General features: G+C 39.6%; 1 protein-coding gene across 2 annotated transcripts in view; it reads left to right on the forward strand.

Annotated features, from left to right (window-relative positions):
* The window catches only part of RSRC1 (arginine and serine rich coiled-coil 1), a 486,535-nt gene that overhangs the window by 213,087 nt on the left and 252,027 nt on the right, over positions 1–21,421 (forward strand). For both annotated transcript variants that reach the window (XM_040349251.1, XM_040349250.1), the window contains exon 6: positions 15,031–15,082. In XM_040349251.1, coding sequence (XP_040205185.1) covers positions 15,031–15,082 — 52 coding nt within the window. The remainder of the gene's footprint in view (positions 1–15,030; positions 15,083–21,421) is intronic.

The raw sequence follows: 21,421 nt of genomic DNA on the forward strand, positions 1-21,421 counted from the left end.
TATGTGCAACATCCCAGTAGGCAGGACGACTTCAGCGCTGCAGAAGTCCTGCCTACTGGGACAATACGCATACAAGAGAACCTAATCGCGGCATCTGCAGCCACCTTTCATGCGCTGTTTCCATGAGATGTAACATTGAATGTTTTGACACCTGACACTAGGCACATTAGTGCCCTGTCTGTAAGTGTATTTCTTTAATTAAAATGTTTGAGCCATACAGAGAGCACCATATGTCTCTTATTGATTTTACATGGTATGGTGCAACAATCATTTTCTGTCCATATTGGGTCCGAGAACCAGCTGGCTTTCTGGAGCGGAATGATCTTGGCAACATTGGATCTCCACAGAGGCATTAATCGCCCATTACACCTATTATGGGAAGGCTTTTTTGACCTGTTGAATCATAGGTCCACTCAAGGAGGTAAGCATGCCCTCTGACAAAAGCAATGACGAAATGTGTCAGGGCGTGACCACGCAGCAACCCACGCCATCGAATCACCTGTTTGTCTTACCCGGGAAAACCGCTCTAGCGGTGAGAGGTATTTCAGGAGTAAACGACATAATAAGGAGATTTAACGTCTGCTTTTTATTCTGTATTTTTGTAAGTGTACATCTATAAGGGATCACGTTTAACAAATAAACTTTTAGTTACTGGATTACGCTATGTGCACTTTTGTTTTTTTGCTTGTGACGAGCAATATCTAGATGGAGGCATGCAGTGTTTGCTGATAACAGCTACTTAATATCCACTCACCGTTCCAGCCCTATCTGATGGAAACAAAGTTTGCTGACAACAACCATCTAAATATACGCTGTTAACCCGTTAATATCTGGGGGATGTCTATACAAGCAGTGTGGTGAAGGACAGTATGTGGAACATTGATCTGCAAGGATTTGTTTTCATCTACTCCTCAAGTGGACTATCTTACATTTGACATTCTGCTTTTTCCACAGTTTAAGTGGACTGTGTATCCATTTAAGAACTTCTTGAGCGCTATTAATGTTTAAATAATTTTATTTTAACATATTTCTGATTTCAGTTTTTTTTTTTTTAGTAGCAGCTTTTAGTACATAATATTTGCATGAGCGCTAAGCGAGAGATAGCTACCGTTTGATTATTTCTCATTGTTTAGTGAGCGGCCTGTATTGTCTATGGCGGAGGCACTAATACGGATGCACATAGATGAGAAGTTTCGGGAGAACACTTGCCACAATTTGGGGGTCTTCATCTATCCTTTTTCTGCTATTCCCCTATTTTACATCTGAGAAGTGTTATGGACTAGATTTTAATTTATTTTTATGAATATGGACTGTTTTGATGTTTTATGAGTGTTTCATGTGCACTTTATATGTATAATTTGCACACTGTATATGCATTTTTGGAAATAAGTTGATACCTCCCCCAAATGAAGATTCTCCCATGACTGCTGTGCAAGATAGGACATGAAAAGGTATTCGTGATTCTCATTGCATTGAATTGGCCCAGAAGAACGTGGTACACAAACATACTTAAACCTCTGACAGATGAACATTGGCCTCTTCCAAACAGACTAGACCTATTAGTACAAGGCCCTCCTATTCCATCTTTCTTTGCAGTCTCTGGCTTTAAGTGCATGGCTGTTAAAACCCAACTCCTAAAGAATAGGGGTATTTCTGATTCGGTTACTCTCACCTTAATCAAAGCAAGAGATTTTAACTCCCCTAAGTTTACCATCAAACATGGAAGGCTTATTTTGCCTGGTGTGAGAACAGATAACCAGGTTCCAAGGAAAATGTGCGGTTGATCTCAGTTCTTCCAGTCCTTGTTGACAATTAGTTTTAAAATCACATTTGCAATTTGCTTCTCCTAGAATCATATGTTAGTTCATACCAAAGCTGCATGGATTTTTATTGATAACACTGTCGGAGCCAATTTCTCCAGAGGTGGAGGGTGTTTTTTGGGCCTTTTCAACCTCAAGTATCGGCTACCACCTTGTCCTCTGTTCATATTCTTTCAAAGTTCTTAACCATTTGGATGTTCAGGTCTCAGCTGATACAATATTCGGCCACAAGGTACTTCAAACTCCACAGCAACCGTTGTCACTCAATGTGGAAAGTTTAGTACTGGTTCTAATAGGAATGTGAAGAATGAGGAGTTGTGTTGCCCCTGAAACACATTGGCTGTTTATATAAATATAAAAAAAATTAACAATTAAAATTACCTTGGCCTTTATCTGATTTTTGGTCTGCTGCTTCTTTCTGTACTTGTAAGGTACTTCAAGCTTTCATCTAAGTGTCTTCCTACTCTTATTTTTTTGTGGGCCTGTTGGCAATGCAGTTTGCTATGTTGTTTTCTACCCCTCAATGTATGGCTTATGTACGTCTTATGGTCCAAGTATACAAGTCCTGTACTGTATGATTAAGATAATATGAATTTTGAGTTCCCTTTAAACTTATCTTGGAGCACAGGACACAGTACCCAACCCCCCCCCCCCCCCCCCGTGTCTTGATCATTCCTTATTGGTTGCTGAAAAACTGGAGTCTCATGGAGAAGACATGGTGGGAGGGTGTTTTTTTGCCCATGTCCGAACATCTGAAGGTAGCTGCATACAACCCATGGTCTAAGAATACTAGTCCTGCACTGTACCCCAAGATTAGGAATTTACAGATTACAGGATTAGAACCCCTTTATGGTTCTTATTGCTGTCTGTGCCTCTTGGAAGTGATTGACCCCCTCTATTTGTCTGAGATTGCTACTGACCATTTTCCCTGCAATATAAAGTGATGCCAAAATTTTACTTCTCCACTAGAAAAGGAAGAGGGTAAATCTTTTAGACCCCATTCACACTGAAGCGTTGTTTTAGTGTTAAAAATAGCGCTATTAAAACGCTCCTAAAACGCTCTCCATGCATCTCAATGGACCCTTTCACACTGAGTCCTGCAAGCAGCATCTTTGGAACAGCTTTTGGGCGCTGAAAAAAAACGCTCCAAAAACGCCTCTCTCCATTGAAATGAATTGAAAACGTGTAAAAACGCCTTGCCCTTTCACACTGAGGCGTTGCACTGGTGGGGCGTTGAGAAAAGTCCTGCAAGCAGCAGCTTTTGGGCGCTGAAAAAAACACTCCAAAAACACCCCTCTACATTGAAATGAATTGAAAACGCTGTAAAAACGCCTTGCCCTTTTCACACTGTGGCACTAAAAAAACTCCCTAAAACCTTAGGGTCTTTGCAGTGCTTTACCAGCAATTTTCGGGCGCTGACAGTGTGAAAGGGCTCTGAAAGCACTCGGGCTTTCACATTGGGATTGCAGATGAGGCTTCTTTCAGGCGCTTTACAGGCTTTTTTTTTTTAACACCAAAGCGCCCGAAAAATGCCCCAGGGTGAAAAAGGGCCTTAGTGGAGGATACTTGTTGCAGGAAAAAAAAACATTGAACAAGAGATTTCCATTGGTTTGCCTTTTTTCCCTCTCACTTCCTGTTGAAGCTACAGGAAGCATACTAATAAAAATAATTAAACTTTTCTGTTTTCATTACATATCTTTAGTGGTATTATCATTGGGTCGCTGTGCTTTCTCATGCAATGCAGGCCAACCATTGCTGGTAGGATAGGCTGGCATGGTGCGGTAAATAGCTTCCTGAAAACAGAAAACCACGGTAACACCCGAATGTGATGCTGATTTTCTTTGAAAGAACAGTGACAGACTGGGGAGGAAAGAACTACAGTAGATGATGCCAGAAATAGGTGGGCCCTATTTGAATTCCTGCCACTGCTAGAAGCTCACAGTGTACAGTGAAAGCAAAGTAATCAATTTCAGAAGAGGGGCCTTTACAACTATGCAACATTGAAGGGAAAGCTGGAGTTCAGCTTTAAGGTAAATCTCCCGAATAAAATATAGATGACAAAAGAAATAAAGAAGTTTGAACTATTCCCTGCTCTATCCAAAGTGACATTTTTTTGGGCTTTAGATTTACTTGAACGTAAAGTGTTTATCGCCCTTTTATTTATTATATATTTTATAGTTTACTATCATCTCCTTTGTGTGCCATTCAATACCATTACCCTTTCTAAAAAGAAAAAATAACAGCTGAGGTTCTGTTTCCTTTGTCAACCGTCCTTCCCATGCCTGTGATTCGACAATGAAGAAGCAGCATGAAAAGTGGATTATTCACAAGATCCCTGTGTTCTACACTTGTGTGAGCTTGTAAAGTGTTTGACTGACCAACACAGCAAGGCAATAGAACCCCATATATGTTAGTGTTGCCCCTTACTCTCCCTGTCTAAGCGTTGTGGTGTACTAAAATGCACAGGTAATAGCCAGTCAGATTTAGTTCCATATGCTAGTTGTATAGTATGTAAAAGTACATTTAATCTTGTAATGAGTAAATACATGGAATAACTTGTGTTTATCAAAAGGATTAGTACATCCTCACATGTAGTGCGCATGTGGATGCATAATATTTTAACATATGCCACGTCCTAAACGAATTTTGAAAAGAAAGAATGACTTAGGGGCTAGTCATGGACTTGTGTTTATCAACTATTTGCAGGGCGTTCTACTTTAATTTTGAATTATTTTCATTTTAGTTAACTGTTGAACCTTAACAGAGCACACACAGAGATAAACTTTAGATTAAGGCAAGAAGAAAAAATGTTCTGTCTGCAATATTTTACTGAAAATGAGACATGTACGATCACCCTGCACTGCTGCCTATTGAAGTTTAACTTTAAAATGGTTTATATGCGGATGGCAATATATATATTTATGTAAAAAGATATAATATTTTCAAGTGGTTTTATAACATAAGATTTGCCGAAAGGCTTACAGACTCTGCAATAATTCAAAGGCATTTCAAGGCCAAAGGAAATTTGTTTTTTAGGCATTATTTCACCGTCTTTGTGTAACCCAGCTTTTCCTCATATCCAGGGCTGCAGTAAAACTGGAATTCTCAGATATTGCTGCCGGTACAATCAGACATGTTTTTTTAAATATTTTTGACATATTATGAAGTTCCACACACCGTTCATTTACATTTATACCACATATAACCTTATAGCTGCTAAAAGTACTCTAAGGTTAAAAAGATTATATTTAAAGCGTTACTCCACTTTTGTTGAGAAAAAAACATATGTATTAAAAGACTTTGAATTGGTCAGAGGAATATATCCCCTACACATGTTATTTCCCCTTAACCACTTAAGACCCGGACCAAAATGCAGGTAAAGGACCTGGCCAGTTTTTGCGATTCGGCACTGCGTCGCTTTAACTGACAGTTGCGCGGTCATGCGGCGTGGCTCCCAAACAAAATTGGCGTCCTTTTTTTCCCCACAAATAGAGCTTTCTTTTGCTGGTATTTGATCACCTCTGCGTTTTTTTTTTTTTGCGCTATAAACAAAAATAGAGCGACAATTTTGAAAAAAAAATGCAATATTTTTTCATTTTTGCTATAATAAATATCCCCCAAAAATATATAAAAAAACGATTTTCTTCCTCAGTTTAGGCCGATACGTATTCTTCTACCTATTTTTGCAAAAAGCGTTTATCGATTGGTTTGCGCAAAATTTATAGTGTTTACAAAATAGGGGATAGTTTTATTGCATTTTTATTAATAATTTTTTTTTACTACTAACGGCGACGATCAGCGGTTTTTTTCATGACCGCGACATTATGGCGGACACATCGGACAATTTTGACACATTTTTGGGGCAATTGTCATTTTCACAGCAAAAAATGCTATATAAATGCATTGTTTACTGTGAAAAATGACAATTGCAGTTTGGAAGTTAACCACTAGAGGGCGCTGAAGGGGATAAGTGTGACCTCATATGTGTTTCTAACTGTAGGGGGGCAGGGCTGGACGTGTGACGTCATTGATTGTGTTTCCCTATATCAGGGAACACAGATCAATGACAGCGCCACAGTGAAGAACGGGAAAGCTGTGTTTACACACAGCTCTCTTCGTTCTTCAGCTCCGGGGACCGATCGCGGGACTCCAGCGGTCACGGAGCTTCGGACCGGGTCGTGGGCGCGCACCCGCGACCCACGGCTGGGCACTTAAAGAGGACGTACAGGTACGTGCTTGTGCCCAGCCGTGCCATTCTGCCGACGTATATGTGCAGGAGGCAGTCCTTAAGTGGTTAAATGATGCAGGACATAAAGGACCACAAGCAAAAGATGGTATGACTGTATTAATGCAAATGATCTTGTCCAGTTTCCAATGATCAACACATTTCACTTGCATATTAGCTTCTTCAGGACTGTATACTTTTGGGGGCCTTGAATTATAGGATGGGTGCAATCTAATATATCTCGGAGATAATTTTGCAAGTAATTTATTATATACATAAGGATGGGCTGCACTGTATACTCATTTGGGATGTATTTGATACATATAGATTGTTTGATAAATGCTTCTGTTTGCCTATTTTGTACAGTGTCTTGAAAAAGTATTCATACCCCTTGACATTTTCCATATTTTGTCATGTTACACACAAAAACGTAAATGTATTTTTATTTCGATTTTATGTGATATACCAACACAAAGTGGCACACAATTGTGAAGTAGAAGTAAAATGATAAATGTTTTTTAAAATGTTTTACGAATAAATATGTGAAAAGTAGGGCATGCATTTGCATTCAGCCCCCGAGTCACTACTTTGTAGAACCACCTTTCACTGTAATTACAGCTGCAAGTCTTTTTGGGTATGTCTCTATCAGCATTGCACATCTCGAAAATAAAATTTTTGCCCATTCTTCTTTGCAAAATAGCTCAAGCTCTGTCAGATTGGATGGGGGACAGCAATTTTCAAGTCTTTCCACAGATTCTCAATTGGATTTAGGTCTGGACATTGACTGGGCCATTCTAACACATAAAAATGCTTAAATCTAAAACATGCCATTGTAGCTCTGGCTGTATGCTTAGGATTGTTGTCCTGCTGGAAGGTGAACCTCCGCTCCAGTCTCAAGTCTCTTGCAGACTCGAACAGGTTTTCTTCTAAGATTGCCCTGTATATGGCTCCATCCATCTTCCCATCAACTCTGACCAGCTTCCATGTCCCTGCTGAAGAAAAGCATCCCGAAAACAAGATGATGCCACCATGTTTCACAGTGGGGATGGTATGTTCGGGTGATGTGCTGTGTTAGTTTTCGACCACACATAGCGTTTTGCTTTTAGGACAAAAAGTCCAATTTTGGTTTCATCTGACCAGAGCACCTTCTTCCGCATGTTTGCTGTGTCCCCCACATGGCTTCTCCCAAACTACAAACGGGACTTCTTATGGCTTTCTTTCAACAATGGCTTTCTTCTTACCACTCTTCCACAAGGGCCAGATTTGTGGAGTGCACGACTAATAGTTGTCATGTGGACAGATTCTTCCACCTGAGCTCTGTCTCTCTGCAGCTTCTCTAGAGTTACCATGGGCCTCTTGGCTGCTTCTCTGATTAATGCTCTCCTTGCCCGACCTGTGAGTTTAGGTGGACAGCCATGTCTTGGTAGGTTTGCAGTTGTGCCATACTCTCCATTTTCGGATTATGGATTGAGCAATGCTCTGTAAAATGTTCAAAGCTTGGGATAATTTTTTATAACCTAACCCTGCTTTAACTTCTGCACAACTTTATCCCTGATCTGTCTGGTGTGTTTGTTTTTCATGATGCTGTTTGTTCACTAAGGTCTTCTAAAAACCTTGTAAGGTCTTCACAGAACACTTGTATTTATACTGAGATTAAATTATACACATTTTCTTTATCGTACATCACGGGGAAACGGAGCCTAGTAATTACTAAGTGGGTTATATTCCACCTTCAGGTGCTGGACACTGGTGTAATCAATTAGACAGGAAGTTTCCTCCATATATAACCCCTCCTATACTGGGAGCACCTCAGTTTTTTCGCCAAGGTGAATACAAATTTACACGTTCCACATATGTATTTGTAAAAACAAATTGAAAACCATTTATCATTTTCCTTCCACTTCACAATTATGTGCCACTTTGTTTTGGTCTATCACATAAAATCCCAATAAAATACATTTATGTTTTTGGCTATAACATGACAAAATGTGGAAAATTTCAAGGGGGTATTTTTTCAAGGCACTGTATATCGTAGGTCTTTTTTCTGCATGCCCTACATTTCTATTACCCTCTGTGTTTGGTTACATTTATGTCCTTTATCATTTGACTGGAAATAATGTGTAGAGGAAGTATTCCTCTTTCTGACTATTGCTACGTCTTTTGATGCATATGTTTTTAACATATTTATAGTAAAATAGATTTTTTATATAAGTTTGAATGTTACTTGTGCCTTTAAAGTCCACCATTTTAACCATACTTGTTGGTACTTTTTTTTGTTAGTGTCTATTTGATGAGGTACCCGTTAATAGCTATTCTTTCTGAATACCTATTTTCAACAAAGATTCCACTTTGATTCTGTGCAAAGAGCAGACCCCAGATATGAGTGATCAGCTTCCTAGAACACATACGAATTCTGTTCCTTGTCTAGCTGTTCACATGGGTCTCAGTCCTTTCCTCCAGTGTTGTATTTAGAGTGGCTTTTATTGTTTGATCATTTTACTACTGGATGTAGCAGAGAAGCACAATTTGCCTCCTCATAAATGTGTCCCCTTATTGATTTTAACTTTGTAAGTCCCCAGCACACACATTGGGGGAGATTTACTAAAACTGGTGTGCATATAATCTGGTTCTGTGCATAGTAACCAATCGGCTTCTAGGTTTTATTGTCAAAGCTTAATTGAACATGCAGACGTTAGCAGCTGATTGGTTACTATGCACAGCTGCACCAGATTGTGTGTGCACCAGTTTTAGTAAATCTCTCCTGCCCTAACTATAAACTTTCTTTATCTTCCAATCTACAATTTCAAAATAGCACTGGCCACCTTTGCTTACGTCATTACATTTTCTAGTGGACTGTTCCTTAAATCAGCATTTATAGATTACATTATTTTCCAACAGTCTGTTAAATGTTTTTAGGCTTGTCAATCTTGCTTTCAGCTTATTCACATAGTCCAATCTGCTCTACCAGGTGTGTAATACTATACATGACAATCAGTGTTTGCATACTCGCACCATTATTCAGATTCAATTTTAACTAGTGAGCGAATCTTATTCTTTTTAATAAATTGCTAAACTTAGATGGAGGTGCCCTCTTGTATGTTCTTTTTATTTGTTATTATTATGTCTTAAAATAAAACCGCTTCACTACAGCAAAAGAACACAAAATAGTCCATAACTCTGGTTCAATGGAAACATATGGCAATGCATCTATACTAGATCAACATTGGGCTTTTGGGGGTTTCTCATCAGCTTTAGGGGTCCCAAAGATGGTGTTTTCACAGTTCAGCAAACATGGCTTAATCACAAGCTTAGTTCACCCTACTCACACTCAAGTGTCAAACTCTCTCTCTTTCACAGCAAGGTGGTGACTGTTTCCTTTTCCTTTTTTGGATTGTGATGCACCTGGGTTAAGCCCCTTCAGGACCATAATCCCTGTAATTTAGGGTTTGGCAGTTCTTCACATCCAAAACTCTTCAAACCATCGAAATTCCATGTCCCTAATAAAGATTTTGTAATCTAGAGAGTACTAAAAAATCATTCCTCCAGCCAGGACTACACCAGGACCCCTCACCCTGCATATGTGAGAAATCCTAAGTACTCAACATTACCTTCAAAGTGCTCACCTTAAAGGGACCGCAACCTAAACAGTGTGGAAATATACCCGTCATTGGCGTTTTGTTCTATATATATATATACATTTATATACTGTGTATTTTATATATTAAACCAGGGCTGCAGTTGAGTCTGAGACTTAGATGGGGAGGGAATATTGTCATCGATAAACCAAGAACAGAAATGGGAATTCTTCAAAAAATGTTTTTGCAAACTCACTGCTAAGTATATTCCCATGGGCAATATGTTTAAAAGGCTAAAAATAAAACCTATGTGGCTCACAGCCAAAGTAAAAAAATCTCGAAATAATAAGAAAATGGCCTTTAAAAAATATAAAAATGAAGGAACACTATTATCATTTAAATGTTATAAAGAATATAACGGAATATGAAAAAAAAAAAAAAGGAAATCAAGGATGGCCAAAATTCAAAATGAATGACAGATTGCAAAAGATAGGACAACCCCCCCCCCCCCCAAAAAAAACAATCTTCAGATCTATTAACAGTAAAAATGTCAGGTCTGATCATGTATGCCCTTTGCAAAATAATTTAGTGGGTGACTGGGGACAAAGAAAAGACAAATTTATTAAATACTTTCTTCAGCTCTATGTATACAAAGGAGCATGGGGGAGCTATAGTCCATAATAGGGATGGTAGTGACACAGTCCCAAATGATTCACAATGGCTCAAAAGTGATATGGTCCAGACATATTTTGATAGAATATAGGTTTATAAAGCACCTGGACCAAAGGGCATCCACCCATGGATCCTAAAAAAAGATTTCATCTGCTAATAGGGAAAGGTTTCTTCATTGGAAGCACTGTTAAAATGTGGAATAGACTCTCTCCAGAGTTCTTTCTGGTCAGCTTAGTAGATTGCTTTTAAAAAAGCCTAGATTATTTTCTTAATGTACATGATATAACTGGGTACTGAAATTTATAGGTAAAGTTGATCCAAGGAAAATCTGTATGCTTCTCAGGGGATCGGGAAGAATTTTTTTTCTCCTGCTGTAGCAAATTGGATCATGCTTTGCTGGGGGGTTTTTCGCCTTCCTCTGGATCAACAAAGGATTGTGTATATGAAATTGAATGTTTTTTTTTATTTTATATATTTTTTTATTGGTTGAACTGGATGTCCTTGTTTTTTTTTTTAACCTGACCCTGTAAGTATGTAAGTCTACAGAAATTAGTGCTGGAACCATCTCATTGCATGGATTATCTGGACCTGATCTTGCATACTACCATATCCTAAGTTGTCTTTTCTCTGGACGAACTCCAGACTCTCCGCACATACTTTTGGACTTTACAGTCCAACAGTCAACCAACTCTTTGCTTTTTCATCAGGGTTTTGGGCTTCACGGTAGTTTTACATGTCACTGTATCTCAACATTCTGGCAGCTTAGAATGAAAGGGTATTGCCCTGATGTTGTGGGTCACAATTTCAGCACTGGAATCAAAAAATTATTTCTCCCTGTGATTTGGAAGGTTCTCAGGAGTCCTGGATAACATTCTCTGTACAAGAATTGGTCGGGGAAGAGAAACCCATCACTTGATCAATATTCTGGAGCACAAGCTTTCTCGGTTATCCTATCAAAGCTGATCTCCTGCAAACTCATCCACCGTCTTGCAAATTTACCATAGCACCTGGAATACATAGAGTTTTGCTCATAAGTTTACATACCCCAGCAGAATTTATGATTTCACCAACCATGAGTGAAAGAAAAGTTTGTGTTTATCATTCTTATTCTCTGAAAAATGGCCAAGAAATCATAAATTCTGCCAGGGTATGTAAACTTATGAGCACAACTGTATTTTCCTTGGTGTGGGACAAGAAAATTCCATCCCTGGAAGTTCTCTGTGGGATGAATCCTGTGTATTCTGCAGTCTAGTCTGAATCAATGATTGACCTTGAGTACCATCAAGGGTCAAATCTCAGCCTCTGCAGTTATTTTTTTCAGAGACAGCTTGCCTCTCACTCCTAAGTAAAGAGCTTTCCCAGTGACTGTCAGATTGCAACCAGATTCTGGCAGTTCTTTGTAAACCACCCTTTAAACCTACTCTGGACATTCCTTGCTGCCATCACTTCGGAAAGGTGAGTCTTAAAACACAAGTTCACAAATAATTAAAAAAACCTAGATCATGCCTAGGATACATGTGGATGCACCATCGATCCCAGCTGTATCTGGCTCCCTCTCAGTCAGTGGCCTTTGATCGCTCAGTTTTCAGGCTTCAGGCCCCTTTTCACACTGCAAGTTGCGTGATTTTGCCGCAATTTCAGGGAATGCCTGTGTAAATTTGAGGTCTATGGACCTCAACTCGCATCAAAGTCAGACCAAAGTAGTACAAAGACTGCTTTGAAATTGGTGCGACTTGAAGTCACACAGATATGAATGGTACTCATTGGAAATCATGGGGTACGACTTGTCATGCGACTTTTGCACAAGTGTGAAATGGGCCTCAGTGAGCAGAGAGCCAGTGGCTGTCAGTCACTGGCTCTTTGCACTGCTCCTCTAGTGCTCACAGGAGCACAGGTCTGTGGGAGGGGGTGGAAGAATCCAGCTCAGACTCCTAGAGGCTCACTTGAGAGGCTTAGACAGCTTCCAATCCAGGCATCTGGGTGAATCCCGACTGTTGAGATCTTTCCAGAGCCTGACCGACTGATGTCATCTGACAATTTTAGCTCGCTGCCACCTCAAACAGGTCACAGGACTGCAAAACAAATTGCACTCCTGCAGGGGTGGACTGACAACTTATGGGGCCCCCAGGCAATAGAAGATTATGGGGCCCCCGGGCTTACAGATGGCCACCATGCCAGGAGGTAGTGCAGAGGCGGGGCAGCTAAAATCTCGGGATTTTCACATCAAAAGCATGTCGGTTTCGGACATATCAGGGACAGATGTAAAAAAAACACAGATTTTTACATGCTGTCCCTGGTTTTACTGAGCCTGGCAACCCTGATGGGGCCCCCTAGTGGCATGGGACCCTCGGGCAGTGCCCGAGTGCCTCAATGGTCAGTCCGCCCCTGCACTCCTGTAATCCATCGGAGACGTAGAGCCAAAATAGCTTTGGTCATACTTGTAAAAAAAATCTTTTTTGTGACTACACAAAGATAAGGTTGTTTTGAGGCCCAATACCTGTTTTCTCCCAAGGTGGTGGTTTCTTTCTTGTACCTTAACTAGGACATTATTCTACTATTTTTCTGTCCTGATCATAAACGTCATAAGAAGATTTCTCTCCATTGGCCAAATATGGTAAATGCAGATTGCATTCATCTTTCTGACTTCTGAAGAACCCTGTAGGGGACAACCTGCTTCACATTCCACAATCTACAGGTGGATTTTACAGCTACTTGCTCGAGGACCTCAAAGGCAAGTTTCCACCTCTCCCTGTCAAAGTGCACTCCATCAAATCAGTAAGGGGTTCATGAGTTTTTCAGTGTCAGGCATCTGTTTCTCAGATTTGCAAAGCTTCTACCTGGTCTCATGTTCACAATTTGTTAAGATTTACCAGGTAAATGCTGGTGCTTTAGGCTTTAGCTGGTGCCAGCTTCAGTTGTATGGTTCCTCAGGGGGGCTATGTAAGCTTTGTTGAGCTAATTCTGTTTAGCTACTTTTGTTAACCTGTTATTATGGGCTTTTTTTGTTGCTGTGTTACCCACCCCTTAGTTTGTCTGATTTTGACAAGCATAATGTACCTGAATATTAATAATCTTGGAATATATTAAAGAGGAACTGCAGTCTGCTCACATAATTTGTAATAAAGACATATGTTCCATTCTGAAGCTTCCCTCCAACCACTTTGGATATTATTTCATATATACTGTGATTCTGTACTTGCCAAATATGCTGCAGAAAGCTCCCTCCACTGAGTCTGGCTGCAACCATTTTAACTGTGGGCAGCTGGAGCTGCTGTCTGTTCACTTTCTGGATTTACACAGACACACAGGAGGCACACCTGCAGCTCTCATTGGCCCTCTTATGACTCATCCCCCCTCCCTTCCTGGCAAACTCTCACAAGAGTGAGAGAGAGCTGTGAATGATGTCATTAGCTTAGGCTTTTTACTAGACAAGAAACAGGAAGTGGGCTGTATAAGGTAATTACTGGCAGAAAAAATGGTTTACTATCCAAGTTAAAACAACAAGGGCAGAAGATATAATAGCTGTAAAGTTGAAAAAATTACTGAAGATCCGCTTTAAGGAATACGTTATTCTCATTTTCATTTCTACTGTTGCTTGCTACATACTTTAACCAGGCTAAAAATGGAAAATGTCAGTTAATTCAAGTGGCTGTCTAAAACTGTGTTTATATGCATACAGTGTATAGTTTGTTTGCACTTATAGCACCATAGGAGTCAATGGGGCCATACACACAGTTGTTCCTACAAATGAAAATGTGTGCCGTGTATAGCGACCCAATAAGAAGTGGAACACAGATGCATCTGTGACCATATATATATCTGAAGGATTTATGCATGCAAATGCATACAAGCATAAAACGTTTTCTAAATCAGCACACGTGTTCTCTGCTTTTACCTATGGTTTATAGTCCGTTCTCATTACTTTGTCCGCTCCACCTTCTACAGTGATTTGCTTTCACTTTTTCCCCTGGCCTATAAACGGTTGCTGTTTACCCAGAGAGGAATACTACAATTGCATGTTTTGCCTGTGAACAAATTATTTATGTATAGATTTTTTCAAATAGTTATTTAAAATGTTTTCCTTGTATTTTGTCACCATGGTATTCAGTGCTACTCTTTATTGTATTTAAAAAAAAAAAAAACTTTATGTATGAAAGCAAAATTAAGAGCAAATGATAACTAATAAACTTTACGAATATAAGTGTGTATTTATATCTGTGTATAGAGACTTTATAATATATGTGAGGTGACCGTTCACGTTACATGTATGTATGCTCTTTACATAATGTCATCAAAATTATATCTTTCAATTTTCAGAGAAAATATTTAAAAGTATGCAAAAGATGTATTATTGTTAAACTTTAAGTAGTTGGTAAATGGCCAAGAAATTATTTCCTTACAAAGTGATTTTATTTTCTTCTCCCATTTATTTTGTGTAATTGAATTAAATATTACCAAGAGAGGCGTGCAGCCAGCAATTTACATTGGATAGAAGTGGATATATCCTAGCAATTAAACGGGAAAGTCATTGGTCTACATTTAGGCTTGGAGATGTGGATGTTTCATAATGGTTGAATGCCTTTTCAAATCAGGGATATTGCATAGAAATTAGGAGGGATATTTTTTTTTTATATAGATGTGTTGGTCTATCTCAGTGCTGTTTATTCTTTATAAAACACTGTGCCTTTTGATTAGTACCATAATGTATGGTAAATATGCTTTTTGTCTTTGTTTTTAGTCTCCTGCTGAACAGGCCAAAGCAACGCTGCAGATGGTTCTCCAAGCTGCTGGTGAGTGATGGTAGATGAAGGTTTGCGTTTGTGAGACTGAAATAATTACCGAGCAGAAACTACACTGTGGAACATACCTCATTATAAGGCGGTATTATGTACTGGCAGTGCTGCAAAGTCTATTTCTATCATTATTTTAAAGAGGAAAGGAACTAATTTAAAAGAACAATGACAACAAAAAGTATAGAATTATTTGCATTCTTTCTGGTACAGCAATTATGGGACGAGGTTAGCAAATGCGCATCCCTCTAAAGGGCATGTAAAGTGATTTCTGAACCTCTAGCAAACAGAAGATCGTTTTTACAATTAGAAGCAGATAGTGTGCTGCCTAAGGTTACACAGAGCTGATAAACAGAAGGTATTCAGAGGACATTAGGTGGTTTAGTTATTACCATTTACTGTCTGAAGCAAGCAGTACCTAAAGCAACATATGTAGTTGTCTAGTAAACCCCAGTTAGCATCCAGATGTAAAACACATGTATTAAGTCACAGTGACCAAACCTCTAATAGCTAAATTGAAAATCAATAGCTCTGTCATTTGTGTGTGTGTGTTTGCATATGTCTAAATGTATATTATAATACACCCATTAAATACATGTTTTATAAAAGCAGCCCTCCATAGAGTACTCAGTAAGTTATATTTGCATAAAAAGTATGTTCTGAACCTGTTAAACAAAAATATATGAATTCCAGTGGGAATCTCTAAATGCTATGCCAACTCACAATAACGTGCGGTCACTGCAACCAAAAACCTAATCATAAACCTCCAAGACGGACCATGGTATAGACACCTTGGTCCATGAAAAAAGTTGCTCAAAGTGACACACCTAGCTTAATTTACAAAAGTATTTATTAGATTTTACCCAATTGACAACATTTCACAATTCAATGAAAACTTTTCCAATACCCTTCACCTCAACCTTCAAACATTAGTCGGCATGGTCTCAATCACATGGACGAAGGCCCTGACATCACAGAGACCCTACATGTGGCTAGGCACAATAATATCAGTTATTTTACATAAAATCCAACAACGCTAAACAAATATTTTCCGGTGGCACAATTCTGTAGTTGCCACCAAGATGTTATCAGCGGGGTATAAATTGTGCACATTTGACAAATTATAGTACATGGATGCTATAAAGCAAAAATGTGTATACTTTCCATCCAAAAAGTCCAGCAAATGCTTAGGCCAATTTCACACTGGGGCGGCGTTAAATCATCGCTTTTTTATTGCCGATTTACCATCAATTTTGCTGCACTGTGTACGCTCTGTATACACCATACCATCCAGCGAGTAAACCTAATAGTGCCACCCCACTTCAATAGTCTTGCTACTCATCTCACAATGTGCTGAAATCATGTATACTCCTTCCGAGAAATTGAACCTCATTCACCAGTTATGACGTTAATATCTCTAGTATTAAACAGTCTTCCAGCTCATGGACACCTTGATATTCAAAACCCCAAGAACATCAAGGGAAGTGGTCAGCATGACATCATCATGTGCAGATGTCTACACATTTTGCTATAGTAGTGTAATGCAGCTTCATCAGGAGGGTTGTCAATGTGATTGAGACAACGTCTACTTTTTTAATAGGTGTGGTGAAGGGTATTGGTATAGTTTTCACTGAATTGTGAAATTTTGTCTATTGGGTAAAATGTAAGATACACTGTACTTTTGTAAATAAAGCCACGTGTGTCATTTTGAGCAACTTGAACATTGCTTCGTGTCTATACCATGGTCCAACTTGGTTTATGTTCTGAACCCGCTACTTCAGGACCTGCTCTCTTAATATTTTTATATTCAAAGTTTCCAACTATTTGTTTAAAATCATCTACCCACATACACTGTTGGTGACTTCCAGGTAAAGCCACACTTTGAGTTTACTGTATATTTTTTTTATAGCTCAGAGGTATGGCTTAATATTACCTGTGAATTTACCTAGAATTTACTCTCCTAAAGCTGGGCAATTTAATTCAGAGAGCCAGTATCTGTTCCCTTGCAGTGTTTGCATCCATGTCAATCTAACCACCTGTTGGCAGTCATCCCATTTCAAGTGCATTGATTGTCTGGTGCTAGGCTATCCTCATTGCAAGCTTTTGACTTAGGACTTGCATGCTGTCAGCACAGAGGTTACTGGTGCAGAACACGGTTTGTATTCAACAGGGAAGGGGTTAATTAGTGTTAGGATTTGTGTTAGTGTTATGTTTAATATGTCAGTGTTTAGGGGTTAAGGTGTTCCTAAACCCACAATACTAAAATCAGTCTGTATATGCAGTAAAGCATGCTTGTTGTGCTCACTGTGGAACCAAAGTGGTTAATCCTGCACATTGTGTAAAATAGACTGTTTGATCCTCCCCTTCTATTACTGTCCCCAATCCATCTGTTGGTAGAACAGCCTTGGAGGCACTCTGCACATGCCTTGTTTGGTGTCTATTGCTAGAGAGTGTGTTTTTTTTTGGGGGGGGGGGGGGGTGGTGCATGTGATCAGCACTGTCCAGACAGAAAGTCAGGGGTTATGCAGCCTCATAGGACAGTCAGAGGAAAATGAAAACTCCACCTACAAGCTTTAACCAGTGCTTGGTCAGACACCGATAGAAGTCACAATACTGCTAAATACTGCTGATGGGAAAAGGTATTTAGCAAATTATATTTACTAAAATGATTCCATGTTCTGTGTACTGTGGGAGACCATATATAGTGAATGCAGGGTCCTGGGTTTAATAACACTTTAAAGTGACATTAAACAACAACCTTATTCTCTAAAAATCAATCCATACACATTCAATACTTAACGGTCCTGTAATCTATGTTTCATGAAATTTCTTCTAACTGTATTTTTCTGCCTCTTTGTAATGTCCTTCATGAGCTATCAAACCTCTTCTTTTCCCCCTATCATCCATTCCTTTGGAATGAGCAATGCATGTTGTATTCATACTCTATGCACACTACACGTCCCATAGTCCCTGGTCCAGCATGGTAGTGAGCAAGACAGGGGGCTAAATTTCTAAATACAGTGGGATCATGGAAAATGAATGTAGCCACTCTCTAACAGGAAGTCAGTTCACAGCAGCAGGAAAAAACAAAAAAGGAATTTGGACATTTGGAAGAGGCGGAGAGTAATAGAAGGTACTTTTTAATTTAAGAATACATACTTTAATATAATTTAATTTTTTGAAACCAGAGTTTATCACTTTAAGTGCTAAACAACCACTATGGTGCCCAAATATCTTGTTATTGGATCACCAAGCTGCTCTCTAAATCCGACGTGCCTCCCTGTGATTTCATCATCATGGCTTGCCTGGGTGACTAAATAATGAGGTGCCCTATTCTTCCTCAGTGAGCAGTATTAAAGTGTTTATAAAGGCTGAAGGTATTCTACCTTTATGCATTCTTTGCATTAAGGTAAAAAACTTTCTGAGTGAAGCTTCCTCCCACCCTGCAGGGGGAAGGAGCCAGATTGCACAGAGCAGTTAAGTATGACATGTTTCTTTAAAAAAATTAGTGGTATTCTAATGTGATAATATAGTTCTAATTTAAAAAAATCCCATAGCATTTTGAATATCAAATTCTGATGTTACTATCTGTTTAGCTGGCTGGCATTTGTTGTGCACTTAGAAATGGCCTTCTGCACACCACTACTGTAGAGAGTGTTTTTTTTTTTTTTTAAGTTTTGCTAAACCCAAAATGAAAACGCATTTAATATGCAAATATGTAAACCGGGGCTGAGACATGACATTCAGACCGCAGAAGCGCTGGCAAGTGCTCTACAGTTACACCACCAGGGCACAGGCAGGTCATCTGGGCATTATGTGTAAAAAATAAATGCATCCTAGTGCAATGATTAATATTATGTTTGCTGGCCTACCACTTCACCACCTGGGCAGAGGAACAGCAATTAAGTGTAGGGAAGTAATCATTTTTCATTAGTCTAAAAAAAGTCACATAACACAAAAGATAGGTATCGGTATTCGCACTCGGTCTTCAAAAACTGATATCGCTGTATCCCTACTGATTTATCATATGTGTAGGCCCCATTAGTGATTGCCAAATCTGTTACAGGGTAGACTTCCCATTTCATAGATATGGTCACACACAGTTACAACCAAATTTTGCAAATTTGGGCCAAATGTTAGATTTCCAACTACATAAAAAAAAAAAAGGTTTCCCTTTAGTCACAAGGGGGGGGGGGCAGTGTTAACTGACAGGGTTTCCCCAGCTTTTGTATAGTCACAAATAAACATGCTCATTTTGGGAACATATCTGCATATGGCAAGAACCAGTTATGATATACAAATTAAAGTTATTCTTATTCATATTAATCAACCTTTAAATAGCTTTCCACTAATCTATCTCTAATGAAAAATGAAAGTGATGATTCGGCACGGGTTCGGACTGCTATTACAGTACTTTTAATGCACATCTTAGATCTTGCACTTGCTTGTCTAATAAAATTTCCACCTGTGTTTCATAGATTCCTTTACTTAATGATGAGAAGGTGAGCTGCCTTTAAATGCAGTGGAACTGATCTACTGTGCATAAATTGTGCCAAATATAAAATAGAAATCTATTGTACAGTACATATCCAATCCATTACCATAATTTAACTCTTTGGATCTTCTTAAATTACATTGCATATGTATAGTATACAAATTTTAATGCTCTTTGTGTCCCATCCCCTCCCCCCCAACCCTATTGTGGCCTCGGTGGATGGTGTGGACAAGTGAAGGCATAGCATGTTGGTAATGACTATAATTGTCATGCATGTGTGTCTTAAGGTATACAAAAAAGATAGGGCCAGATTCTGAAAGAATTACGTTGCTCCACAGCAGCGTAACATCTGATTTACGTTACACCGCCGCAGGTTTACAGCGTAAGTGCCTGATTCGCAAAGCTCTTACCTGTAAACTTGCAGCGGTGTAACGTAAATCCGCTCGGTGCAAGCCCGCCTAATTCAAATGGGGCGGGCACCATTTAAATTAGGCGCGTTCCCGCGCCGAACGTACTGCGCATGCTCCGTCAGGAAAATTACCAGACATGCATTGCGCTAAATGACACCGCACGGACGTCGTTTGTTTAGACGTTAACGTAAATGGCGTCCAGCGCCATTCACGGACGACTTACGCAAACGACGTGATTTTTTAAATTTCGACGCGGGAACGACGGCCATACTTAACATGGCTTAGAACAACTAGGGTTCAGCCCTAATTTTACGACGCGTATCTCGACGGAAGCAACGGAAAGTTAGAGCGACGGGTAACGCGGACGTTCGTGGATCGCCGTAACTAGTCATTTGCATATTCTACACCGACCGCAATGGCCTCGCCACCTAGCGGCCGGCATAGAATTGCATCCTAAGATCCGACAGTGTAAGTCAATTACACCTGTCGGATCTTAGGGCTAGCTATGCGTAAATGATTCTATGAATCAGTCGCATAGTTAAAACGGGCGGATCACAGAGATACGACGGCGTATCAGGAGATACGCCGTCGTATCAGAAGATACGCCGTCGTATCTCTTTTGTGAATCTGGCCCATAGTGCCTTCGATCACATGAGTTCCATGTTGGTAATAGTAATAAACCTTTTTTACTCCGAATAAAGTTGCCACTTAATATTCAATAGAAGAATTTATTGGTATTTCATGAATAGAGTCAGTGTGTTTGGGGTCCAGCACATGTTGATACTGTTTTAGTTAAACAAATCTTACAAATTATAAGGATGATAACCTTCCTATAACTTCATGTTACATATTCTGTTGGGCCCATAATGAAGGTTTTCATGTTGTGAAAACGTATTTACTGCAACTTTAAGGTAGTTAATGGGGTCGTTTGATGCATATTGGCACTAAATTTGGTCTGGGCATCTAGCTTGCATTGACCTCTGGCCATGAATGATTTAAGTATCTGAATTTATTAGGATCGGCATCTTAATTCCCTGTACAGCAGCACTCACACTGGGAGAAAGAGGGGCAACACTGTAAGACAGTCCCGACTCTCTTGCTTTGTACATGCTTACAAGAGGGAAAAGCATAGGTATGACCTCATCAGTGTTTGGCTGTCCTTTAGACCCCACCAAAGGCGGCTCCTATATCTAAAATTGTTTAACCACTTCAGATCCGCGCTATTGACAAAAGACGTCTGCAGCGCGGACCTGAAGTGCCGGGTGGACGTCTTTGGACGTCATTTAAAGTGCATTAAAGTGCATTAAACACTGTCCCGGCGCATCGCTGAAGAGCCGATGTGTGTACCTGGCGGCCGCGATGTCCGCCGGGTACACGCGATCGTCTGTAACACAGCAGGGACGTGGAGCTCTGTGTGTAAACACAGAGCTCCAC

Source organism: Rana temporaria, chromosome 4 (genome assembly GCF_905171775.1).
Source record: "Rana temporaria chromosome 4, aRanTem1.1, whole genome shotgun sequence".
NCBI classification, from domain to species: domain Eukaryota; kingdom Metazoa; phylum Chordata; class Amphibia; order Anura; family Ranidae; genus Rana; species Rana temporaria.